The 26,418-nt window shown below is 57.8% G+C and overlaps 1 protein-coding gene across 1 annotated transcript; it reads left to right on the top strand.

Annotated features, from left to right (window-relative positions):
* LOC131498151 (protein AF-17-like) lies at positions 1-26,258 on the top strand. Its single transcript, XM_058705075.1, is given in 23 exon segments — positions 1-241; positions 1,451-1,530; positions 1,998-2,052; positions 2,283-2,392; positions 3,375-3,478; positions 3,708-3,801; positions 6,110-6,268; positions 6,935-7,033; positions 9,468-9,693; positions 10,207-10,821; positions 11,265-11,452; positions 11,666-11,774; positions 12,976-13,042; positions 13,242-13,387; positions 13,905-14,102; positions 14,206-14,294; positions 15,410-15,541; positions 15,543-15,760; positions 16,198-16,288; positions 17,301-17,651; positions 23,191-23,247; positions 23,813-23,932; positions 25,868-26,258. Coding segments are annotated over 23 exon segments (3,597 nt in total). The 5' UTR covers positions 1-132; the 3' UTR covers positions 26,048-26,258.
* Positions 26,259-26,418: the final 160 nt, after the last annotated feature.

Genomic DNA, 26,418 nt, shown 5'->3' with positions numbered 1-26,418 from the left:
AAGCGGCGGCGGCGGAGGAGGAGGAGGAGGGAGCGAGGAGGCGCGCGGCCCCCCGCTCCCTCCCTCCCCCCCTGACCCCCGACCCCCGCCGGCCGGCCCCCCGCCCCAGCCCCGGAGGGAGCTCATGGGAGTATGAAGGAGATGGTAGGAGGCTGCTGCGTATGTTCGGACGAGAGGGGCTGGGCCGAGAACCCGCTGGTCTACTGTGATGGGCACGCGTGCAGCGTGGCTGTCCACCAAGGTACGGGGGTGGCCCGCGGGGGGCGGCGGGACCCCGGGGGCGGCGCGAGCAGGGAGCCCCCGGCCGCGCCCTCCGGGGACCTCCTGGGGCTCGGGCGCCCCTCCCCCACCCCACCTGAAGGGAAGGGAGGCGTCAGGGGGCTCCCCCCGCCCGGTCCTGGAGGACCGGGTCAGGCATTGTTTTCTTGCCTATTGTTCCAGTCCCGCGCCCCCCACCCCAAGTTGAGGGAGTTTGGGGACAGACTAGGGGGCAGTGAGTGCACTCTCGGCGCCCCACACCGCCAGTGTCGGGGCTGCTGGGGGAATGTTTACCTGCGAGGTGTCCCCTCCCGCCCGGTTATTTTGGTCCAGGCTCCCAGAGGGAGAGGTCAAGGGGGGGTCATCCCCCCCTCCCGCTTCCGGATACTGGGAGGAGCGGAATTGGGAAGGGAGGAGAAGGGTCCCAGGGGAGAAGGGACTCCTAAAATCCTCCGGGAAGAGCTGCGGATAGGAGCGAGGTTGTGCAGGGGGCCGGGAAGAGAAGAGGGAGGTTTGGAGTTTACCCCAACAGCACATGGTTCGGGAGTTAACTCCTTGAGGAGTCTTGCCGAGGGCGCAGGCTGGCATCTCCGGCTTGTCTGGCACAGCCAGCTGCCCCCCCACCCTTCCCGGGACAACCCTTAATGCTATCGCTGCCCTCTCTTCCCGCCACTCTCCTATTGGTTACCTGCACTTGCACCTGCCCTTGGCCTTGCCTTTTGACCTGTACCTATTACAGTTACAGGCTTAAGATGAGGTCCCTGGACCCCCTACTTCCCCACCTCTTCTCTTACTGGCCCTTTAAGAAATGCCCCCCCCCCCTCCCCATAACAACAAAACGTGTTTGACTGTTGTAAATGTTGTCCCTCTGGTTTCCTCTATTCCTGATGATGAGGACTCTTCCCAGGCAGGAGTTGGGAAACAGGTCCAGAAAGAGCATGGGGTAGGGAGTCTTCTAGAAGTTTAAGGTCAAGGGCTCAGACTTCTCACCCCTGCCAGGAGTGTTTGGTTGTGTGGTTGAAGGCTGGCCATGTGCTGTGGGGCATTCCTTGTGGTCCTGCTGTCTAGTGAGTGACTCCAGACAGGGGAACAACAACCCCCCCCTCCCCGCAACCCTTAGAGTTACCCTCTTCCCCCAGTTGCTCTGGGAAAAACCAGGGCTGACTTGGCAATTCTTCTCCGCAACCCCCAGCTTGCTATGGCATCGTCCAGGTGCCAACGGGACCCTGGTTCTGCCGGAAATGTGAATCTCAGGAGCGAGCAGCCAGGGTGGTGAGTTTGAGACTCCCTCCCCACTTCTGTACACCTGAGCGTCTCCTCGCAGTTAAACTAGGGGACGCTGAGGCTGAGGCTGGGGTGGGACTGTCACACAGGACTTCCTGTTTCCTGCACATCTATCACCAACCCAGCTCTCCCGCAGCTCATCCTTCACTCTGCGCCACCTCCTGCACTGAGCTTTTTATTTTTGTTAGTTTGTTTGAACTTTTTATTATGGAAAGTTTCCAACATGTACAAAAGTGGAGGGAATACTACAATGAACCTCCTGTCCCCATCACTCATCTCCGACAGTTACCACTCATGGGCAACCCCGTTTCTTCCAGATCCCTACACATCCCCCGTAGACAGCTTATTTCGTCTTGGGGCCCTCTGAGTGTGTTGAGGAAGGGCCCAGCTCAGCAGATTCCCCCACTCCTTTTTGGAACCCCCCTCCAAATCCCTGTGCCCCCTTGCATTGGCAGAGGTGTGAGCTGTGCCCACACAAAGACGGGGCATTGAAGAGGACTGATAATGGAGGTGAGGGGGTCCCTGAGCCCCAGAGTTCATCGGTTGAGGTCAGCAAGGCCCCCTGAGCAGGGTCTGGGAAGTCAGGAGTGGACTGCAGGGGGGAGGGGGGCAGGGTGGGGATGGAGGTCCGAGTCTGATGGGAAGGCTGTGGAGGAGGGGACTGTCCGCAGTGTGGGGTTGTGAGGGGCCAGGGTCTGAGGCTTGCCATGGCAGCTGAGGCCAGCCCCCCGCCACCCCAGGCTGGGCCCACGTGGTATGTGCCCTCTACATCCCGGAGGTGCAGTTTGCCAACGTGCTCACCATGGAGCCCATCGTGCTGCAGTACGTGCCTCACGATCGCTTCAACAAGGTCAGCCGCCCGTGCCATGCCCTGTACCAGCCCCCGCTCCGCGCCCCGGCCCGCCGTCCTTGGGTCCCTCCATTTCTCTCTCTCCATCCAGTGTCCTTTGATTCTGTCCAGCCGAAGTGGGGACTCAGGAGGTGGGTAGGCACCTGCCACTGACTGGCACGTGCTTATGCTCTGGGGCTCAAAGTGAAGCAGTAGGCTCCCTTGCAGTAATACTGCAAGGTCCAGTGGGTGGACCTTAGCAAGCAGTTCACTTGCTCATTGGCTGGACACGTTTTACTCAATGCCTACTATGTGCCGAACCTGGGCTGAGGTACTCAAAACAGATGTGGTCCCTGCCCCATGGAACCCGCACTTCTGTGTGGGAAGGCTGTAAATATCAATAAACAGGCAAATAAAAAAAAAAACAAAACGCAGTTTGTGGTAAGTGCTGTGAAGAAAACAAACAAGTTTCTGAAATAAATACCTTGTGGGGTGGGGCGGGGGCACTTACATCAGATAAATCATCGGCACTTACATCAGATAAATCGGTCAGGGAAAGCGACATTTAGGCTGAGGCCAGCCTTGAGGAGGATGGGGTTCCAGGTCCAGGCAGAAGGAACAACGTGCAGAGTCCCAGAGGTGGGCATAAGCTCCCTGTGAGCAAGGCAGACCTAGTCCCCGGCCTTACAGGGCTCCCCGCCCAAGGACCGTGCCATCCAATCTAGTCTCCACCGGCTACACGTGGTGATGTAAACTAACTGAAATTAAACACAATTTAAAATTCAACTCCTCAGTCACACGAGCCACCTGTCGGGTGTTCAGTAGTCTGTGTGGTTCGTGGCTACTGTATTTGGACAGCAAGGTAGGGAAAATTTCCATCGTCGCAAAATCTTCCACTGGATGGCACCGACCTAGGATCACGGGGAGAGAATAGAGTGGAGGAGAAGGCCAAGGGATCCCTCAGGTAGAAGGGAGGAGGGGACAATTGCACTGTGTCCTGCAGACCTGCTACATCTGCGAGGAGCAGGGCCGGGAGAGCAAGGCAGCCTCAGGAGCCTGTATGACCTGTAACCGCCATGGATGTCGGCAAGCTTTCCACGTCACCTGGTGAGACCCCTGCCCGTCCCGCACCCCCTCCAGGGTTCTCCGGGATCCCTGGCCGGCCGCACCAACCCGCTCCGAGGTTTGCCATGGACAACTGTCTCTTTGGTGGTGATGGCGGTGATTTCGCAGGATGGTCCGGGCCTCACCCTAGCGGTGGTCCCGGAGGGTGGGGAGAAGGCGGCTGGTCTGGTCTGTGGCCACACCCTTCTCAGGCTGACCTTTTTCCGGTTAGTGCCCAAATGGCAGGCCTGCTGTGCGAGGAGGAAGTGCTGGAGGTAGACAACGTCAAGTACTGCGGCTACTGCAAATACCACTTCAGCAAAATGGTGAGTCTCCTCGGCCAGGGCACGAGTGGGTCAGTCAGCCATACCCTCTAAGTCAGCTTTAGAGGGTGTGGGCTCTGGGCCAGGCTGGTGCCTGGCACTGGTAGGACAAAGGTGGAAGGAACCCAGTGTCTGCCCCGAGGAGCATGCCACTGGATAAGGAACAGATTGAAGCCCAGCCCGAGGTGGGTGAAAGAGGGCTGAACCAGGCAGTCCATTCCAGAAGGCAAGGCTCAGACTCTGCCTGTCAGAGCCTGGGAGGTTTTAAGGAAGAGGCAGCATTTGAGCTGAGTGGAGGTGGAAGCAGTAAGAGCCGACATCCGAGGGGGTTACTGTGCCCCAGCCTCTGTCTCAGCTCTCTCCATGTGTCATTTTATGTGGTCTTCCCCACAACCCTAAGAACTAGGTGTACCGTATCGTTCCAATTTACGGATGAGTAAACTAAGACCCACACTTAGGTTGTGCAACATCCCACAGCTAGTGTGTGGGAATCAGACACACAGTTTGACTTGCAAGCTCCTTGGGGACCTGCCAAGCAAAGACAGAAAGAAATGAGTCCTAGGGGGAGGGACTGGCATGGGCAAAGTCCTGAGATGGAAAAGAGAACTTGTGAACAGAACACGGTGCTTGGTGAGGATGAGGCAGGGGATGACCGGACGCTCAGGCAGGGCCGGAGCGGGGCTTGCTTCTGCCCTAGGCTTCAGGGGCCCAAGGAGAGGCTGGAGGAGGGGTTCTATTCCATGTTTGTGGAGAGACCTGTATGTTCCAGAAACTAGGGGGTGTCCTGGCAAGGGGAGGCTGCAGCCGGACTGGGAATGCAGCTTGGACCTCACCCCCAGGCCACAGGCTCGTAAGCAGGAGGGTAACATGATCAGGTTTGTTTTTTAGGAAGATTGCCCTGGCAAGCCACTGTGAAGCTGGATCCGAAGGGCTGAGGCTGGTGGCTGGGAGACAGCTGTGAGAAGGGTGGGGGGAGGGACAGGGCTGGAGGGGTGAGGCTGGACTCTAGAATGATTTCTAGGTAGACAGGCTCACATGTGGGGGTGGCTGAGAAGGAGGATTTCAGGGTACTACATAGGATCCTGGCTCTCAGTGCTTGGACACCTGGGAATGCTATGAACAGGGGGTGCAGTGGCCTTCTGTAGGGTTGGCATACGTCCTGTTCTGGCCTCGATAGTTCCATTTCGTGCCCATCACCCCGGTGTAATTATTAATAGTTTCCCCTTTTGTTTTCAAAAGTGTCCTGGTTTGGATCATAAATCATACGGTCACCTTGGTTTCAGGGTTCGATGAGGACTTAGGACAAGGTAGGGAGCTCAGTGTGGCTAATAGGAGGTGCCAAATGGGGATGTTCGGCGTTGGTGGCTGTCTGTTCCCCAGGCAGGGTAGTGGTGGCAGGCCCAAGTATAGAAGGCTGGGCTGGAATCCTCAAGTGCCCAGCAGGACGTGGTGGGGCAAGGTGTGATGGGGTCCGTGAAGGGGAGAGTCTAGTGCTTGGCGAGGTAGGCGCAGTACCCACCACGGGGGAGCAACTGGGTGGGACGGAGCCTGCAATTAGTCCTTGGATTTGGCAGTTGGGAGGTAGTGGGTGACCTTAGAGGAAACACCTGCAAGTCTGGCACAGGTGAAGCTGTCAGGCAGGGGGCAGTCATCAGCAGTGAAGGGAAGGAGGCCCTGGCTGGGGGGAGAGGCAGCACGAGGATCAGAGGATCACGTATCTGGGTTTTTGCTGTTGCGTATGTTTATTTCCCCCTTCTTAGGGGCGTCAGGTCCTTTGGGACGGAAGGAACCACTGTGTTTGGTGGAGGGGGAGGGCCAAGATCAAGAGAGAAAGAGCTGATGGCTGGAGGGAAGTGTCTGGGCTGGTGGGGAGGAGGGGTATGGGGTTCAGGGGAGCAGGGACTCCCCATGAGGGCCCCCCTCTGTCCTCTACCCCAGGGAAAGAGGCAGAGCTGGGCCATGGCTCAGGCTGCCTGAGATGGGTCGAGAGGCACCCTGGAAAGAGGAGGGTGGAAAATAAGAGCCCCAGGTTCTCGTCCTACCTCCAGTAGTACCTTGCTGGGGCCAAGACGCGCCTCTAGCTCTTCTGGGCCTCGGCTGCTGAATCTGCATTGGATAAGCCAGCTTGGGAAGCGCTGGCATTTAAGGCTAGAGAATGCCTTTTGCTGAGCAGAGCATCACTGAAGATACAAGGTCCTTTTAGTGACGAGGCGGGTGGGAAGAACTGGCCCCCGGATCATTTGACTTTCAGGAATCTTCTCCTAAGCTATCGAAAGGAGGGTTTGGCATTTCCTCTCTATTCTTTCCCCAGAAGACATCCCGGCATGCCAGCGGGGGTGGCGGAGGAACAGGAGGCGGTGGTACAGGGGCAGGTGGCAGCGGCTTTATTGCTGGCCGGAGAAGCCGGTCAGCCTCTCCGTCCACCCAGCAGGAGAAGCACCCTTCCCACCATGAAAGGGGCCAGAAGAAGGTAAATAAATGTCTTCTTCCTCTCCCCCTCCTGCCCACACTTGCAAACACATAACTTTTTTAAGAAGCCACCACAAGGTGCCCCTGTGCCCCCTTCCTTCCTCTGAGGCCACTGAGGGCCAGCAGGAGGCTGAGAAAGTGACACAGGAGGGGCATGGAGGGTAAGATGAGGGCGTGGCTTCTCTGGGGCTCTCCGTATCTCCATGTCCTCCCCGTGATGTGACAGTGTCTCCCAAGCCCTCAACACATGGCCCTACACGTTTGCAGACACCTCCACAGTCTAGCCGTGTGTCAGCCCAGTTTTGTATGTCCCCTCGCGCCATACATCACGGTGCACCCGGTCCCCAACCCTCTGCACGGCCCCACGCCCCAGGTGGACACCCTCACAGGTACACGCTCATGTGTGTGGTGCTCTGTGTCCCAGGCGTGATAATGGGACAGGCTATTTTTAGCAAGCAGTGAGGATGAGGGGGAGGGGCTGTTGGCTCTCAGAGCGACCTGCCTGAGCCATCTCCTCCAGCCTAAGTCCCCCAGTCCCTCCACAGGGGGAGATGATGCCCACAGAGCCCATCCCTGAGAGGCGACCCCTCTCCTCATGCACATGTCATGTTTATCCTCCCCCAGACTGTCCCCCACAACCTGTATCTGGTCACTTCTCCCTCCCCAGAGTCGAAAGGACAAAGAACGCCTTAAACAGAAGCACAAGAAGCGGCCTGAGTCACCCCCCAGCATCCTTACCCCGCCTGTGGTCCCCACTGCTGACAAGGTACTGCTGCCCACACCCAGGAGGAACGGCCACGGTAGGGGAGGGAGGCACGCCGCGAGGGTCAGAGTGAGCCAGGGACTGTGGGCACTGCCTCAGCAGCTTCTGGTTAATGTGCCTCTGCTGCCCACCCCACCCCACCCCTCTCCATTCCCCTATTCTAGCCCAGCGGGGGCCTGTGCTCCTCAGCCCCACCAACCACTGACCAACCAGGAGGGTAGGGGTGGGGTGGGGTGGGGGGTGCTGCCCTGCCTGCTGGCTGCCAGATGTTTACATCTGCCTCTGTCCAGACAGAGCCTCAGCCCTGGGCTGTTGTCTGCGGGCACCGTACTCAAGCTGGTTCTCCAAGCTCTGGGGCCCGTTTCCCCAGAGATAGGCAGAGAGGACCCCTTCGCTTTCCCCCCTGCCCCACATCAGGACCCTGCCCAGAGCCTGGCTCCCAGCCAAAATCCATGGTGGCATGGGCCAGGCCCATGGACAGCACCCCAAAACCCCCACTCTTCCCACCCTTCCCAGGGCTTGGTAGGTCAGGCCTGTCTCCAGAAATGGGCAACATCTGGAGGAGCAACCGGCAGGCCCTACCCGAGGCTAGGGAGTCGCTAATCCAAGCCAGAGCAGCCCTTCCTTCCCCTCCTTCCAGCCACCGCCCCCCACAACCCACCCACCCACAGAAGGAGCACAGGGGCCTGGAGAAAAGCTGCTTCTTCCTGTCACCACTACGACCCACTCACCTCCACCTGCCTGAGGAGGTTGGCGGAGCTCTGGGCGTCTTAGCAGGAGGCTCAGGTGTCAGGTTTCCAGGGTGATGTTGTGGCAGCTGTCCCTCCCGGTAACCCCCTCCCAGCCTGCTTTCCAGGGCTCACCTGGAAAAGCCTGTCATTCCTGCCCTCTGACCTTTCCCTGGGGCCTTTACGCAGGTGGAAATATGGCCAGAGATATGGGAGTTCCCAGTGGCCAGCTGTCCCCTTGGACATGTAGGGGCATTCTGCCCATCCCCCTCCACCCACCCCAGCATTTGAGCTACCCCTCCCTCTAGCCCCTCTCCTCCCTTGCTCTCAGAACCACATCTGGCTCCCTTCAGAACTCCAGCTGTTGAAAAGAACAAAGAGGAAGACAGAGACCAGGCCTCCACCCAGGGAAGGGTGGCTCTCATCGCCCTGTCCATCCTTCCTCTAGCATTTGTTCATGTACTAAATACCTGGTCTCTACCAGGAGGAAACACACCATCCCTGGCAGTAATACGAAGCCTTACTCACTCACCACATGCCAATGTCACTTCTAGAACAGGGGGATGGAAGGAGTAGGTGGGGATTATTAGCTCATTTAATCCTTAAAGTAATCCAATGAATTAGGTGGTGTTTTTTCTTTAACCTTGTCCAATAAATGAAGAAGCGGAGGCACAGAGAAGTTAGGTAACTTACCTAAAAGCACACAGCTAGTAAGTAGTGGAGTGGCAGTCTTGAGGGCCTGTTCTTCACCTACCACAGGACACTGTCTCTGCGGTATAATAATAGCAGCCCCTGGCATCAGAGCCATCATCGTTATTGACCCCATACTACGTATCTGGCTCTGTGCTCCCCGCGACTCTCCAAAGAGGCATAGTTGGTCTTGTAAGGACACAAGCTCAGCGAGGTTGAGAGACCGAATAACGTAACAGCAGTAGATGGTAGAGCCCACGAGGCTCATAGCCAGCTCTGCCTGACCCCAGAGCCCATGCTCCTCCAGCCACTACCCTGCTGCCCTCGGAGGGGTCGCTGGAAGCCTCAGACACGGGGACCGTGTATCTCAGAACAGTGTGGCAACTGTTGACGTGGCTGATGTGAGTGCGCAGAGCTCTGGAACTAAGGGACAAGAGTGACTGGGCCCACCCCAGGGATCCAGGTGGCCCCATGGAAGAATTTCATGAACTTCCAGGTTGAATTGGGAAGGATGAGAAGTTTCCCGGGGAGAGTGAAGCCAGGCTGTCCTGGCAGAGGGCTGGGCACTGCAAGCTCAGGTGGTTTAGGAGGGGCACAAGCGTGGCCAGGAAATGGGGTATCTGCTGGGCTGCAGCTCAGGGTGTGCGGGGAGGGCAGGGTGGTGACTGGAGGCCTCAAGGACGGGGCCAGGGCAGTGGTCCCTCTCCCCAGCACAGGCCCATCCAAGTCTAGCCCTCTTGGCACCACTAAGCGTTCCCTTAAAGGATGAATGATCAGATGGGCACATCGGTACAGGCTTGGGGACTATTTGCACTCTTCTCTGCCTCAGGTGAAGGATAGACCAACTCCTCTCTCCTCACACCCGCTTCCCTGTTCTGGGCTCCCCACCCACAAGTCCTTTCCAAAGCAAACTTGGGCTCTCCCTGTAGAGCCTGAGCCCTGTTCTCCTGCCCCGCTTCCGGGTTTGGGTGAGCAGGGGGGACAGCAGGCCTTGAGCTTTCCCTCTCCTCCTTTCTCAGGTCCCCTCCTCAGCCTCCTCCTCCTCCCACCATGAGGCCAGCACTCAGGAGACCTCTGAGAGCAGCAGGGACTCGAAGGGGAAAAAGTCTTCCAGCCATAGCCTGAGTCACAAGGGGAAGAAACTGAGCAGTGGGAAAGGTGTGAGCAGTTTCACCTCCGCCTCTTCCTCCTCCTCCTCTTCCTCCTCCTCTTCCTCCTCCTCTGGGGGGCCCTTCCAGCCTGCAGGTGAGTGTGGGCATCCTGGAGGAAGCTGGGGGTGGGACAGCCTTCAGCCAGCCCAGAGCTTCTCTAGCAAGGGCCTCTGCATACTGGTTTGCATCTCATTTGCTTCTTAAATTGGTTAAAGATGGGAGATCCCCACCAAATGACTCCTCTCCAAACCCTCCCCCAGCCGGTCCCTCTCAGGTCCCACTCCTCTGCTGCCCTAACAGTATGCACTTGCTATCCCCTGCACTTGTGCCATAAGGTGCCATTTTTAAAGTGTCAACACTAATAATCTCCTATAATCTCTACAGTACAGTGAGATCAGTTAGGCAGGAGTTCTTCTCCTTCTCTTTTATCACATGTGGGAAAGCCGGAGCTGGGGACACTCATCCCAAGACATAGAGACAGCGGCAGAGCTGGGACAGGAACGGTGGCTTCCCCAATCCCTGCCCAGAGCTCTCTCCAGCTAGTGCCCTGGGAGTGGGGTGGGAGGGACATGGGGCCCAGCTGTAACTCAGTTTTCCCTCTGTGCAGTCTCGTCCCTGCAGAGCTCTCCCGACTTTTCGGCATTCCCCAAGTTGGAGCAGCCAGAGGAGGACAAGTACTCCAAGCCCGCAGCCCCCACCCCTTCGGCTCCCCCCTCTCCCTCAGCCCCCGAGCCCCCCAAGGCTGATCTCTTTGAGCAGAAGGTGGTCTTCTCTGGCTTTGGGCCCATCATGCGCTTCTCCACCACCACCTCCAGCTCGGGCCGGGCCCGGGCCCCGTCCCCTGGAGACTATAAGTCTCCCCACGTGTCGGGGTCCGGGGCCTCAGCGGGCACCCACAAGCGGATGCCCACACTGAGTGCTGCCCCTGCGCCTGCTGAGGAGACCCCCGAGACGGGCCTGAAGGAGAAGAAGCACAAAGCTAGCAAGAGGAGCCGACATGGACCAGGACGTCCCAAGGGCAGCCGGAACAAGGAGGGGGCTGGGGGTCCAGCTGCTCCCTCGCTGCCCAGTGCCCAGCTGGCTGGCTTTACTGCCACTGCTGCTTCACCCTTCTCCGGAGGTTCCCTGGTCAGCTCTGGCCTGGGTGGTCTGGCTTCCCGCACCTTTGGGCCTTCAGGGAGCCTTCCCAGCCTGAGCCTGGAGTCTCCCCTGCTAGGGGCAGGTTAGTGACCCTTGGACATCTCAGGGCCCAGCCAGTCTAGTGAGGGAACAGAGGCATAAACATGCAGTGAGAGGGAAATGATAGAAACTGCTCCAAAAGACAGAGATAAAGGAGGGAAGAGATAGTCACCTCTAAGACACTCCCCCATACCCATCATCTGCAGGCTTGTAGTGAGAGAGTTTGGGGTAGACTGCCAACAGGACCTACCTAATAGAAAAGCCAGGACTCCCCCAGGTCTGGGCAGGGCAGTCTAATAAGCAGGTATGTCAAGCAGACGTCACAGGCAGATGTGACATCTTTGTAGCGAGAGCATTAGACTGCTGTGTGTGGCCAGACCCAGGGGAGTGTTCTCTCTGGGGAGGGGCTGCCCCAGCCACCTGGTGGAGGAAGGGAGAGGGGGAATGGTGACTAAGCTTCCCTCTGTGTCCTCCTTCTGCCTGTAGGCATCTACACCAGTAATAAGGACCCCATCTCCCACGGCGGCAGTGGTGGAATGCTGCGAGCTGTCTGCAGCACCCCCCTCTCCTCCAGCCTGCTGGGGCCCCCAGGGACCTCGGCCCTGCCCCGCCTCAGCCGCTCCCCATTCACCAGCACCCTCCCCTCCTCCTCTGCTTCTATCTCCACCACTCAGGTGAGGCCTTACTCCTGGGCTCCTCCATCCCTAGACATGTGGGGGACAGGCTGCCTAGGACCCCAGGTCTCCATGGGAGAGACTAAGAATGTCTTCCTCTCACTGGCCCTCTCTCCTCCCCAGTACACCTACCTGATCCCCTCCTCCCCCGACACAGTTGTGCCCTAGATCCAAGAATAACCACCAGGCTGGACTATACCTCCTTTCCCTCAGGTGTTTTCTCTGGCTGGCTCTACCTTTAGCCTTCCTTCTACCCACATCTTTGGAACCCCCATGGGTGCCGTTAACCCCCTCCTCACCCAGGCCGAGAGCAGCCACACAGGTACGTGTCTCTGATCCCATTCCCCTTTCTTCCCAAAGACCAAAGGGGCACCCGTCACCTGCATGTCACCCCAGAAAGGATGGGAGGGCTTTTTGGCTGCCCCCTCCCTCTGGCCGTTGCCCACCCTGAAAAAAAAAAAAAAGCCACACACAGCAAACAGGGTATACTTTCACGTTAAAATCCCCTGATGGGACGGGTAGGACCTGGCAGAATTAATTACTACTGCTCCATCTCACAGAAGAAAAAGGCTTAATGACTTGCTCAAGGCAGTTCAAGTAGAGAAGGGCAGAGCTGGAGCTCAATTCTGGTCCTGACTTCAAGCCCCGTTCTCTGGTCACTGCAGCGTAATTCCCCGCTGGCCTCTTAGTAAGTCCTTGGGCTGGGCGTCTAGGGAGTCCACTAGCTGGGCAACCTGCTCTCCGGGTATTTAGGAGTTAAGGGGGAGGCTCACAAGCGCCCCTCCCTCTCCCGGGAGAGTTGTCCCAGCCCCAGAGAGCTGATTGGCACAGAGACACCACCTGGCCGGTTAGGGGGCGGAGCCTACCTCCCGGCCGCCAGTTCAGGTAAACTTTCTAAAAGGGGCCGAATCCGACTCCAGAATTAATGACCCGACAGCGCAGGGTGACTACATTTTCCAAACCCCACATTGGAATTCTGTGGCCCAACAAAAAGGTTTGGCAACCTAACTTGTGAGTTTATGAATATGAAAAGTCGCACAAAACTATAATAGCTACAGTTATTACGGGCTTGCTGCAGGACAGCTAACACTTCACATTTATTACCTTATTTTTAATCTTCATCACAACCAATTCAGAGATATTAGTTTCAAGCCCAAGGTCACATAGCAAGTATCGGGCCCAAGTTCAATCCAAGACTGCGTAGACCCCGAATTTCTATAACCCTGAAGACACCAGGAAAGAAATTGGGAGGGGATTCCAAAAGAAGCCAGGCAGCGGCCGCCTTTGTGCCTAGAGAAAGGGGAAGAGACCAGATCCCTTGGCTGTGCCTCCCAAGGGGCCAGGTTTCTAAGCCAGGGCTACCAGCGTCTTAAGAGCTAGAACTGCCAGTCTGGGGTTGGGGGAGATGCTGGGGGAAAGGGGTGTGCGGTAAAGTCCCAGATCCCGCACCACTTCCCAGGCGGGGACCGTGAGGCCGACGGCACCCCTTCCCCGCTGATCCCTGCTCCCCTTCTCCTTCCAAGAGCCAGACCTGGAGGACTGCAGCTTCCGGTGTCGGGGGACCTCCCCCCAGGAGAGTCTGTCTTCCATGTGAGGGAGGGGGCGGCGGCTTGGGGGAGGGGCTGGGAGCGGGGCTGGAGGGACACTGAGGGGAGGAGAGGGCGGAGAGAAGGGCGCCAGGAGAGGGTGGGGTCCAAAAGGGGACGACTGGAACCCCTGAGGGAGGAGGAGGGAGACAGGAGTGGGGACGTGAGGTAAGCCTGACCCTGGTTTTCTCTTCTGACCCCAGGTCCCCCATCAGCAGCCTCCCCGCACTCTTTGACCAGACAGCGTCTGCATCCTGCGGGGGCAGCCAATTAGACCCAGCAGCCCCCGGAACAACTAACATGGAGCAGCTGTTGGAGAAGCAGGGCGACGGCGAGGCCGGTGTCAACAGTGAGGAGGGGTGCAGTCGGGCTGGGAGACCTGCCCTAGGACCCCCAGACTCGGTCACCTTTTTCTCCGAGGTCCCCAGACCTTTTAAGATTCCGCGTTTGGCCCCGCCTCGGCCTTAACTCTTGGCTACCCGGACCTGATCTGTATTTAACCTTCGCTAGGCCCCGCACCTGGACCCGCCACCTGTGCACCCCGCCTTCGGCCCCCGCGGCCTCCTGGCCCTTACCTTCCTATGCTCCAACTTCCTCCGGCCTCCACAACCCTTATCACAGCTTCTACCCGCGAACCTCAGGCCCCGCCCCCAGTCCTCACACCTCCGGCTCCCGAGGTCCCGCCTCTCCGAGCTCACCCAAGTCTCGCCAGCAGGCGCCTTGCCTTCTCTTTTTAGGTCTCAGACAGATTTCCTCCTCCAGGCCCCGCCCTCCAGGCCCCGCCTCCGGTTCTCTCGCCCCGCCCCCAGGCCTGGCCTCCCGTTTCCAGGCCTGCGGGCTCAGGCGCTCTCACCGTCTCTCCGCAGTCGTGGAGATGCTGAAGGCACTGCACGCGCTGCAGAAGGAAAACCAGCGGCTTCAGGAACAGATTCTGAGCCTGACGGCCAAGAAGGAGCGGCTGCAGATTCTCAACGTGCAGCTCTCTGTGCCCTTCCCCGCCCTGCCTGCTGCCCTGCCTGCCGCCAACGGCCCAGTCCCTGGGCCCTATGGCCTGCCTCCCCAAGGTAAGGGGACTCCCACCCAGTCTGGGAGTAGGGGCCTCTGCCGGGCGATGCGACGTGGCCCTGATTCCAGCCCTTGACCTCCTTCCCTGCTCCCCTCCCTCAGCCGGCAGCAGCGATTCCTTAAGCACCAGCAAGAGCCCCCCGGGGAAGAACAGCCTTGGCCTGGACAACTCTCTGTCCACGTCTTCCGAGGTGGGCGCCGCGGGGAGAGGCAAGGGGGGGGGGCAGGAGGGGAAGCGCCAGGGCCTTCTGGTCTCATCTCCACCCTACAGCTATTGGAGGCTGGGCAGTGAAGTGATTGGCTGAGCAATTGGTTGACTGATCCGTTCATTCCTTCAATAAATAATGATTACGAGGTGCCTACTTTTGATGCCAGGCACTGGCTACGCAATCAGTGAGCAAAACGGACGCAGTCCTGCTCCTGAAGGTAGACTGTAAATCCAAGAAAATGATAATCACGAACCAGGAAAGGGGCTAAAATGGAAATAATTTGAGGGTGGTGAGGAAGAGTGGGGGTGGGGTTCTTCTGGAGTTAAGAGGTGGTTAGGGAAGGCTCCTGAGAAGTATTTGCGAAGGGCTTATTACAGTGCCTCACACAAAATAATCCCCTGTGTAATTGGTGGGGGTTGGGGTACCGGTCGCTATTGTTATGTGGTGGTTGCTACCGGAATCGAACTGGCTTCTTAACATACTTGCGCAATCACCATCATCATCATAGCGAATATTAATGACAGACTCGCCCTCTGAAATCACGTCCTGTGCTGAGGCTTTCAAAGCATTGGCTTGTTTAGCCCTCACAATAACCTTGTGGATTAGGGACTGCCATCATCCCCACATTGTGAGTAAACTAACACAGAAGCCAGTGAAGCCATTGAATTGTGGACCATAGGTTTGAACCTGAGCCTTTCACTCCAGCCACTGCTCTCCTGCCTGCAGAGTTAACAGAGCCTGTCTAAGAATCAATGGCTTCACCCATGTGTGGGAATAACGAGATGGTACAGGTCACACATTGAACCCTGGCTCTGGTTCGCTAGATGGCCACCACCATCGTCACTGTTCACGATTAAACCAGGATTGCAAGGGGTGCTGGGCCCCCAGGAAGTGATTTGTAAATGTGATTTGTGAAGGACTCTTTGGATTCGTAGCCTTTATCCCTGGGCCTTGCTTCTCTCTCCTGGGTGGCTCTGCTGGGTGAGGTGGAGGGGGGCTGTGCTCCGTGAGAATGCTGGTGGGTGCTGGGCCGGGGGCCAGAGAGGTCATGCTGGCCCCCTGCCCCTCTGACCCCTCCCTTCCCCCTCCCTCCCCAGGACCCACACTCAGGCTGCCCCAGCCGCAGCAGCTCGTCGCTGTCCTTCCACAGCACGCCCCCACCGCTGCCCCTGCTCCAGCAGAGCCCTGCTACTCTGCCCCTGGCCCTGCCCGGGGCCCCTGCCCCGCTCCCCGCCCCAGCCGCAGAACGGGCTGGGTCGGGCACCGGGGGCAGCGGGACTGGGGGCCATGCCCATGGCTGAGGGGCTGTTGGGGGGGCTGGCGGGCAGCGGGGCCCTGCCCCTCAATGGGCTCCTGGGGGGGTTGAATGGGGCTGCCGCCCCCAACCCTGCGGGCTTGAGCCAGGCTGGCGGGGCCCCCACGCTGCAGCTGCCAGGTTGTCTTAACAGGTGAGGGAGAGCTCAGCCTGGGGAAGGGAAGGGGGAGGCTGGCTCTGGGAGGGACTCCCCCAAACACCCACAGTCCCCCTTAAAGGAAAAATGTTCTCCAGTCTCACAAGGTATAGAATCTAGTCACTTCTTGGTCCCAGGTACTCCCCAGGTGTTAGATGTGAGTGCCCTCTGGATGGTAGCTCTCCAGGGACAAAGTCGCCGGTTTCTCTCTTGCACCCCCAATCTTGATTTCCCTTTTGGGAAAGCTCTTCCATCTGACTTGTATCCCTCCCAGGGCAGTATCTGAGCTCGCTCTGTTTCTCTGTAGCCCTCCAAAACCGCACATCCCTGCCTTTCTCCACCTGGGTCTGAGGGAGTCCGGGAACTTGGCGGGGAGGGGGGAGGCGTATGTCCCTGCCCCTGTCCATAGTGTGTGTTTTGTCCCCCTGTCTCAGCCTAACCGAGCAGCAGAGACATCTCCTGCAGCAGCAAGAGCAGCAGCTTCAGCAGCTCCAACAGCTCCTGGCCTCCCCACAGCTGACCCCGGTAATGCCCGCCCCTCCCAGCCTGCTCCAGCTCCGTGGGGAGGGCCCATGTCGGGCTGGGCCAGCCTTGACCAGGCCGGCATAGAAGGAGGGAGGGCAGCCCCAGGCTGGGCCCCTGTGGGGCATGCGGGGGCAAAGGGGATGAGGGTTGCTCTCAGGCCCCTGGGCATTGAGGAAGGGGTGCTCCAGTGGCCCCAGATAACATCCTAGTGAGAAGGTCTGGAGGGTGGTGGGTCCTCAGTTACTGAGCATTTCCAATCCCAGCCCCAAGGATCTTCAGGGGGATCTTCAGGGTCTGTGGCTGAGCAGGTGACACCCTCTCAACCAGAGCAGCCCCTTTTGGGTCTGTTTTACATGCTGGGTTCCGCTAAGATTTCCTTTGGAGAAAAGGAGTTCTTCCTTTTAAAAAGGAGAGAGTTGAAAAAATAGAAAACATAATCATTTTCCCCTAAAGAAACATTAGAAAGATACACAGGAAACCAGTTCAGCTGGTTACCTATAGGGGCCCAATGGGAACGGGTGGGGGCAAGATCTCTTAAGGTAAACCTTGATATTTTGTTTTGGTTTTTGGAACACTGAAAATGCCTTGCCTATTTAAAGCAAAAATAAATGAGTCTTAAATGAAACAAAACAAAACAAAACAAAAGGTGGGGGGGCTGGATTACTATTGACCTAGCTTAGTTATATCTCAACTTGGGGTCATGCCACCCCCAGGGCATTTGTGGTTGTCGTGACAACAGGAACTGATTCAGTGAGGGGGTGGGGCCAAGGATGTTACACAGCCTCCGGCACTTGGCCGGTAGTGCCCCAGTTGCCAAACACTGATGGCAGTGACTGCTTTCTGATCCAGATGGGAAGATTTGAGTCCCCAGGTAGGGAGATGGAAACAGAAACTTGACGGTCCCCCAGGTCTCCTTCCTCATAGTTCCAGGGTGATGGGATGGGGCCTGGACCAAGCAGGGCAGGCTAGCTCTGGGGGCCACTGGCCCATGAGTGGTGTGGCCCCCTTGCAGGAACACCAGACTGTTGTCTACCAGATGATCCAGCAGATCCAGCAGAAGCGGGAGCTGCAGCGGCTGCAGATGGCCGGGGGCTCCCAGCTGCCCGTGGCCAGCCTGCTGGCAGGAAGCTCCACCCCGTTGCTGTCCGCGGGCGCCCCTGGCCTGCTGCCCGCGGCGTCTGCCCCACCTCTGCTGCCCGCCGGAGCCCTGGTGGCTCCCTCGCTTGGCAACAACACGAGTCTCATGGCTGCAGCAGCTGCGGCCGCAGCAGTAGCAGCAGCGGGCGGACCTCCAGTCCTCACTGCCCAGACCAACCCCTTCCTCGGCCTGTCGGGGGCGGACGGCAGTGGTCCCAAAGGAGGGGTGAGTAGGGGGCCCAAGGCCGTCCTCCTGTCTCCCTTCTCCGGGATGGGCAGAGGTGGAACATCAGAAGGTACATCATCAGATGTGTCATCGGAAGGAGGAAGGAAACTACCCCTAGGCCAGCAGAGTGCCCTGCTCCAGACCCCAGGGCCTGGGCTAGATCCACGATAAACTCTGAGCATGGGCTAATAGAAAAAGGACCAATTAGAAAATAGTGTTCCTCTGGGAAGACCAGTTAGAAAAGTCTGTTTCCTCTCTGAGTGGACCAGCTAGAAAAAGATGATGCTCTGGGTGGCCCATTTGGAGAAAGGTCCTCTCTTTTTCCTCTTAAGGTATACAGGCAGAGCCCAGGGTGCTGGTATTGGCTGGAACGTACGTGCTTAGCTGGGTGCCCTTGTGCAGGGCAACTTGCCCCCGTCCCCGCTTCCCCCCCTCCCACACACACGAACACCCACGAAATAAAGAACACGTTAGCCCAAGAGCCCAGGGCAGGGGCTTCAGCGGGGCTCCCTCACCGTACCCTACGACAGCTTCCTTGACCCAGGCAGCTGTTCTCAGCTGGGTGTTAGGACCAGACACCTCCTAAACCCCCAGCCTCCCTTCCTCTCTTTCCAGACCGCTGACAAAGGAACCTCAGCCAACCAGGAAAAAGGCTAAATCCACCCAGCCCCTCCTGACCCCCAGATGGAGGGGGCAGATCTTGGCCTGAGGGGTCCCAGCCTGGAGCAGGCACCTGCACCCAGACACTGGAGAGCCTAGCCCAGATCATGTGCCGAGGCCTGGGGAGTGTGGGGTGCTCCTGGTGCCGAGGACTGAGACGGAGAGGGATGCCCCTTCCATTGGCCCCCTCTCCCTCTGCACTGACCCCTTTGTGAGGGGCTCAGAGGGAGGACAGGCTCCAAGCCCACCTAGGAGCCCCCACTCTCAGCAAATGTTTTGAGGTCCTCCAAGAGCAAAGTGGGCCATGGCATAAGTGGGGGGTTGGTTGGACCCTCCACATAAAATGGATCAGCACTTGAGTGGGGAGAGGCGGGGAGGGATAGGCCCTGGGCCTGCCCCTGCGCGGAAATCTCTTATGAAAGGAGTAGTCCTGCTTTACCTGCAGTTTCTTCCCAACTTGGGCAGGTGGCAGAAGAGATCCCTTGGACTGTGTCTCACCGGTCCCTTGCCCCTGTGCCCCAACAAGGGTTACAAGCTGAGCTTGTAAAAGCCCACAGACTAGGGAGCTGAGGAAGGGGCAGGATGTCATCAAACTCAGCCCAGGCCTCCCCACCTGTCTGGAGCCCCCAGTGACGGGCTGGGGAAGGGCAGGGGAGGAGGCCCAGCCCCCTTTAGTGCCCTGTCCCTTGTTTGCACTATTGGATTTAGGAGTGCGGAGGGTGGGAAGATGGAGCTGCCTGACTCGGAGAGCGTGTGCCTGTGAGCCTGTGCATGTGTGTCTGCGTGCGTGTGTGTATGTGTGTGTGTGTGCTCGCGTCTGTCTGTCTGGCTCCCCCTGGACCTGGGGCAGCCGAGGGCAGGGATAGGAGCAGTGCTCAGATGAGGCGGCACCAGAAGGGGGCTCCCAGCTTCTGTTTGCACCCTCCCCACTTCACCAACTTTGGTCCCTTTCTGGGGCATGAATGGTTAACAAAACCAGAACAGTACTCCAATATTGGAGAGTAACCGGGGGCTGGGGGCTTTGAATCAGGGTAATATCCTGCCTTCCCTCCCCCAGACCCCACATGGTCTCAGTGCCCCCTCAAACCTCCCCTCCCCGCCCCCCCCCCCCCCCAGCCGCTGATGGTCTGTCCTGCTTCCCTGGCACGAAGGGAGTCCCAGGGATGGGGGGATGGGGCAAAGGGGGGGGGTAAAGTGCCACTTCCTTTAGTGAAAACCTCCCTCCCTGAATTAGCCAGCTTGCTCCCCTGCACCCTACCCCCACCCCTGCCCCCACCAACCAGGGGAGCCTTCAGCTTGAGCTGACCTGACAACTGTCCCTTCACCCACCAGCTATTCCCCCCCCCTCAGGGTGTGGGGGCAATTCTCACCTTAAAGAGCCCCCACCTGCTCAGAGCCTTTGGTGGCAAAGGCTGAGTGAGGGGCCAGTAGGGCAGCCAGGAGAGAAGGGCAAGGGTGAAGCCTGTGTCTGTGTTTCAGTTGCACTGGGGTTGGAGCCAGGAGAAGGCTTTTCCAGCTTTCCCTGAAGCTCATGTCTCGTCAGTGTTTGCATGTGTGGATTTTTTTGTGTGTGTTTCCGTTTGGGTTTTTGTTGTTGTTGGTTTTTTTTTTTTTTTTTAAATAAAGAAAAGAAGATGTGTATATTTTTGGCAACGACAGAAACGTAGTGCAGATATATTTTTGCCTGTGCTGCTCAACTGGTTTTTTTCTGATACTGAAAATAATATTAATATTCCTGTTGATAAGACTTTGTAAGATGTTAGGGAGCTGATAAAGGAGGGGGTGGGTGGGAATCCTTCGGAGGCAATTTCTTAGGCACTTGCAAGGGCTTGGGGGGAGGGGGGAAGGCAGTTGTGATGACCTCAGAAATACTCACTTTTTATTAATGCTAAATATCAATTAGGAAGAAACGATAGAATTCAGCATTTTATTCATCTTCATCTATTAAGCTCTCTAATTCCCTGCCCCCGAACCACTGAAAAGAAAAATAACCTTCAGAGGTTCTTAGAAGAGTTGCCCATTCACACTCACACCCTTGCCCAAGGCCGGCCCACTAAGAACTGAAGTCAACTTCTGTTCTGGATGCTGAGGAAAGTAAACCCGCTCCAAGGCTGCTGGGGCAGAGAGTGAGAGGTCCCTATGATTTAGTGCACTGGAACCAAGACCTCCCCCCTCCCTCCCAGCCCCCGAGAGTCTGGGGTTCTCATCTCCAAGAGTCTTTTGTTTTCCAGCTTTCCCCAGGCTGGGGTGCAGCACCAGGTAGGTTAGATTTGAAGAAGGGACCCAGGCTGGGTATGGATTGCTGTTGTCCCTCAGTTTGGGACAGAGGGGCATGAGAGAGAGAGTACATTTCCTTCTTCGGAGGGAGCTTTGTAAGAAAGTTCTGGAGATCTTCAGGGTCCCAATGCAGGGGGAATGGCTATACTGACCTCACCCTCCTTTCCCAGCCTTGGTCCCTTTTTCCAGGACGAGTTTGGATGGGGAGTGGGAAAAGACACAGATTTGTATATCTCTACCTAGCAGAGCGAAAGGATGTGGTTTGCAGGGCGGAAATGAAGTCTGAAAATGCATGAGCAGAGCTTCGTGTGTAATCACGCTCAGTGTGGAGGTGTGAGGGCTGTGCATGCAGAACACCTGTCCAGCTCTGAAGTCACGACTGGTGCATGAATGTCACAGCAGGAAGGGACCTGTCTTTAGGGGTGGTTTGAGCCAGTTCCTTGCTTCACAGGTGATAGCTCCAAGCCTAGGAGGGGCAGGGGCTCGGGGCAGAGCCAGGACCAGCCCTCAGGACCCAGGCCTCCTGGTCCTGGGCTCTCTTGCCCCCCACTGCACCACCTCCATGTGGCTGTCTGTCTGTCCCTGTGTGTGTGAGTGCAGGGCTGTGCCCCGGTGGGAGGGTATCTATGTAGCACTGATTGTCTTAGCTCAGAGCTGATGGATCCTTTCCATAGACAATGACACTTTAAAGATTGCTTTTTTTTTTTTTTTTAAGTTTTTCCTATTTGTGTGTGTCTTCCCCTCAGGCTCCTGGGTCTGCTGCTGCCTCCTGGTGCCCTAACCTTGAGGCCGAGAGCACCCCACCCATTCCTGTACTGAGGGCTAGGGAAGTACTCCTGGGGAAGGCCTAGACAAGTGAGGGGAGCCAGAGCCAGGGGCCAGCTCTGAGAAAGGGTAACCTCCACACTTCCCTTTCCCCCCTGAGCTGGAAATGCAGACAACTTTTCAGAGGCACGGGCTCCCCTTGGCCAACTTTGAGCATCTTCCCTGGTGAGCGGTGGGCCAAAGTTAGGAGTAGGCAGCTTGCTCCCAATTTTCCTCTGTCTCAATGTATTTTTCCTGGGGAGAGGTGCCCAGAGGGATTAAGGTCCCTTCAGTGGGGAATGTGGAGGGGGCAGGGCACAGTACCCTGGCTCCCTCCAGTCACATCAATCTGGATTCAAAGTGTGTCCAGCTCCCGACCACTTTGACTTGATCTACTGAAAAGTTGGGGACTGAGGGGTGCCTTCATTGTCCTTTGTTCACTTCCTCCAGCCCAACTTGGGACTCAGGTGGCAGGACTGGAGACCCAAACCCTGACTCCCAGCCCCATTTCCCTCTGTCCATCCCAGCCTGTCTCAATGTAGCAGACCCTTCCTAGGGGAGCAGGGAGGGGAAGCCAGAGTTTGCAAACCCAGGGGCTCCTTTTACATTCTTTCTAGAACCTCCTTTATATCCTCAGCCCAAAAGGCAATGCCCCCTCCTTTCACTTCCGAGCCTGGAATTGTGCATAACCCGGATCTTGTATCTTTGTATAACGGATGTTATTTGTACGAAGGGCAGTTCGTAAACAGCACTTGTTCTTTTAATAAAAGAATGTTTTACAAAAAAAAAAAAAAAAAAAATCCAAAGACCCCTGCATTGTCTGGCTTTATTGAAGGGAAAGGGAGGGGCGTGCCAACTGTGGGAGCCTCGGGAGGGGGCCGGGGGGGGGGGGTCGGTTCCATTTCTCTAAGCACTTAGAGTGAGTAGTTCGCGCACCGGTATGCTCCAAAGACCCAAATACCTGTGCCCACCCACAGGGACGTGATGTGTACGCCCGGGCCAGGCGGGAATCTGTTGAAAAAGCAGGTTCCCTGGGTGAGGAGACGGAGCCGCTGCCTCGGCCTCCGCCAGAGAGGCCGGCTCCCGGGAGGTCCCCGCCCACACGGGGACGCCAGGAAGGCGGAGGCGAAGCTCCCCGCCGGTCGCTCCGCGCGCACGCAGCAACCGGAGCGGACGCCGGGACGGCCCCCGCCACACGCCGCCCCCGGGGGGGCCGGGGAGGCTGCGGGGCGGGGTGGGGGAGGGCGGCCGGGCTTCCGGCGGCGGCAGGCACCGGACCGCGCAGGCCCCGGCCCCCACCCGCGCGGAGCCCCGCGGCGTCTTCCGGGCCGCGGCGGGCTGGGCCGGCCGGGAGGGCGGGAGCGGGAGGTGACCCGGGCGCGGGGCGGAGCCGGCGCGGCGCAGCGGCGGGGACCGGCATGGGTGGCGTGGGGGCGCCCCTGCGGCCCGCGGCCCGGGTGAGCACCCCGAGCCCGCGCCGCCGGCCGCCTGCCCACCCCCGCCCCTTCGCCCCTCCAGGGCCCCGCCCCGCTGTCCCGCGGCTGCGCGTCCCCAAGTCCCGCTTCGCCGGGCGCCTTGCGGCCCTCCCTCGCTGAGCGCAGGCTGGGTGCCCCCCGCACCTTCCAGCAACTCCACTTCCTGTCTTGTGACCCCTTTTTCTTACCCTCTTATTTCTGCTACCTCCCCCTTCCCCCCGCCAGGTCCTGTCGTCCCTCCCAGATGACCCTTTTGGAAGTCCAACGCTTTCCACTGACTTTTTCTTTCTTTTCTTTTTGTGTGTTTCCAAACCACCGTCTAGTCATGCCTGCTTACCTTGCAGACGCTGAATCAGAGGCGGGGCATCTCCTCCTGGCTGGTAAGTACCCAGTTTCCCCTTGCCTCCGCCCAAGTCCCCCCAGTCCCAGAGACCCTAAAACTAGAGATCAGAGAAGGAACAAGAGAGTCAGCCCTGTTTCCCAGACTCCAGCCTCAGAAAGCCCTGACTGTAGCCACCTTCCCACTGGCTCAGGGGAGGTAGGGTGACCAGAGGGCACAGGGCAGGGAGCCAGGCTTCCACCCTGGGAACAGCAGTGCCTGATAAACACAGCCCCAGGTGCAGGTGATCCTGCTTAGGCTGGCAGGATCCTGGCCCTTCCCTTCCTAGTCCCCAAGTGGGAGCCTGGAGTTGAAAGGAAGGTAGCTGGGCCCAGAAGCCAGCTGGAGCGCCTACATGGGCTTGAAATCTCTTCCCTGTCTGGAACTCAGGGTCCTTATGGTGTCCTGTGGGAACCTGGGGGAATGTCCTTGTGGGGTGGCATCAGATCAGCCTCTTGCAGAGGAAGCCTGCCCTAAGCCACTGGGAAACTGGACAAGTCCAAAGGCAGGAAAGTGCTTGCTGGGCATGGGGCTGACCCCAAGCCCTTCATCTTCCCTTGCCGCAGGCCCGATGGTTCCCTAAAACGCCAGCCAAGTCCGTGGTGGCCTTGAAGACACCCATTAAGGTGGAGCTGGTGGCTGGGAAAACCTACAGGTGGTGTGTGTGTGGCCGCAGCAAGCAGCAGGTGAGAGACCCCTACCCCCTGTCATTAACATATGACACCCCTGGTTGGGACAGCAGGTATCTCCTGGGAGCTCCTGCCCAAGACCTTCCTCTTCCTTCCCCCCTGCCCCCCCCCCACACACACACAAAGGGAGGCTGGGGGTGAAAGAATGCTGTCTGGCCAGCACCACCACCCACAGCCCTGAGCTCCCTGTTCTCTGTATCCACTGTTTGACACAAGGCCAGAGGGAAACTCAGTCTCTCTGAGTTCTGAGAGGGCTCTGCCCTCCTCTTCTGGTGCGACCCCTCGGAGGCGTGGTCTGGACTCCCCGCTCAAAGGAGAGAGGCTGGGTTGTCTTTCTCCCCCTCTCTTCCCCCTTCCAGGAAGCATCTGAGCCAAAGGCTCCCAGGCTTTGGACCCCAACATTGGGAAGACCCCCAGGTGCCCCTTGCCAGTGTCTTTTGCAAAGCCTCCAGTGATGGGGCTTCCTTGGTCGCCTTGCCTGCTCTCACCTTCCTCTCCCTTCGGCCCCAGGAGCCTTCCTTCCAGCAGGAACCTGACCCACATTCTTAGCCTCTTAGCCCCTTTCCTTCCTAAACTGAGCTCTGAACTGTGCGCCTCCAAGCGGTGTCATGTGGTGCCCTAGCCCAGGGTCCCAAGTCCTACTTTGCCACTCTCTTGACCCTGAGCGGGTCCTCGTGAGGGTGGAGCAGCTCTAGGGAATGCCAGCCATAGTGTGGCCTAGCACAGTCTGGCACTCTGCCTTCTTGGCTTTTGCCCTCTGGGACAGGTTGCTGGGTTTTATTTGTATACTTCTTTCATCTCGGCTCCTACCCTACCTTGACCTCAAGGTCAGGAGGCCTGCCTAACTAACTAGCAAGTCAAGGCAGGCCTCAGTTTCCATTACCCAGTCTCTGCTTGAGCAGCTTTCGGAAGGATGGGAAATATATTCCTGCAACAGGCAGCCAGTTCCCCGTGGGACATCCCCTTCCTCCCTGTAACATCCACTCCCCGTAACATGCGCCCATGTTTCCTGGAGCCGAACAAAACTGATACCCCAGTCTTAAAGCATTGTACATGGCAGGCTGTCTCCCACACGGAGAAGTTTTTACCCATAGAATATGTGGTTGGAAATGAATTTCACGAGCCGGTGGAGACCCCGAGACATTTTACTTTATTATTTTTTTAAGTTAACTTATTTTGAGAGAGAGAGAGTTGAGTGAGTGAGCACACAAGCTGGGGAGGGGCAGAGAGCGAGGGAGAGATGGAGAATCCCAAGCAAGCTCCATGCTGTGTGGGGCTCGAACTCTCGAGCCTTGAGATCATGACCTGAGCCGAAACCAAGAGTTGGGACACTTAAGCGACTGAGCCACCCAAACTCCCCATCAGAGATGTTTTAGAAAAACCTATCAGTGGGGTTTTAACTGCTCAGTCAGTTAAGCATCGGACTTCAGTTCAGGTCATCATCTCACAGTTTGTGGGTTCGAGCGCTGCATCGGGGGAATTTGAGCTCCGAATTGGGTAAGTTTGAGCCCCGCTTCGGGTGAGCCCGGCTTCTCTCTCTCCCCCCCTTTCTGCCCCCCCCCCACTCACTTGTGCCCCATCTCTCTCTCAAAAATTAAATAAATAAATAAACCTTCCAAAATCAAAAAAACTTATCAGTGCTGTTTCACCTTGAAAATTCTGCCCTTTTATCCCGGCCCTCTGGATCCCCCAGAGACTAATGCATTAAAGACTCATACTTACCTAACGCTTCCTACAGGCAAAATGCAAAAGAAACCATTATTTGTTTTACTGCCTAGGGACTGCTCTCCTATTACCTTCACACTGCAGATGGGGGAGGCAAAGCTAGGGGGCCCAGGCAGGTCTCACTCAGGAGCCTGAGCCCTAAACACTGTGCGCTATTCAGCCCAGCAGGTGGGGTTGCATCTCTAACTTCGCTCTTTCCCTTCCCAGCCCTTCTGCGATGGCTCCCACTTCTTCCAACGCACTGGCCTATCCCCACTCAAGTTCAAGGCCCAGGAGACCCGTGTAGTGGCCCTCTGTACCTGCAAGGCCACCCAGAAACCCCCGTACTGCGATGGCACTCACAGGAGTGAGCGGGTGCAGAAGGCAGACGTGGGCTCCCCGCTCTGAGGGGGTGGCTCCCAGGCCTCTGACAGGTACCCCATTTGTGGGGAAGGAAACTGCTGAACCCCAGAAGGGACCACCCAGGGACCCCAGTCCCCACCGCTGGCTTGTGAAGGGCTTGCTCCCAATACCTGAGGTCTCTTGGGCAGCCGGGGAACATGCCCCTGGTTCAACGCCTGCTGGTGAAGAGGACATTAAACAGAATACCCACCCAGAATGGTGCTCCTGTGGTCACTGGCGTGAGGCGCGTGGCCTACCCCAGCTCGGGAGCTTAACCTGGGATGGGGCATCCCACTGGCCATAGGGAGGGAGCAGCTCACCTTCATTCCATACGGGGTCTCCCAAGGCAGGCTGAGCCCAGAGACGAGAGACACGAG

Source organism: Neofelis nebulosa, chromosome 16 (assembly GCF_028018385.1).
Source record: "Neofelis nebulosa isolate mNeoNeb1 chromosome 16, mNeoNeb1.pri, whole genome shotgun sequence".
NCBI lineage: Eukaryota > Metazoa > Chordata > Mammalia > Carnivora > Felidae > Neofelis > Neofelis nebulosa.
The sequence above is the reverse complement of the archived record's forward strand: the minus strand, read 5'-3'. Positions and strand labels throughout refer to the sequence as shown.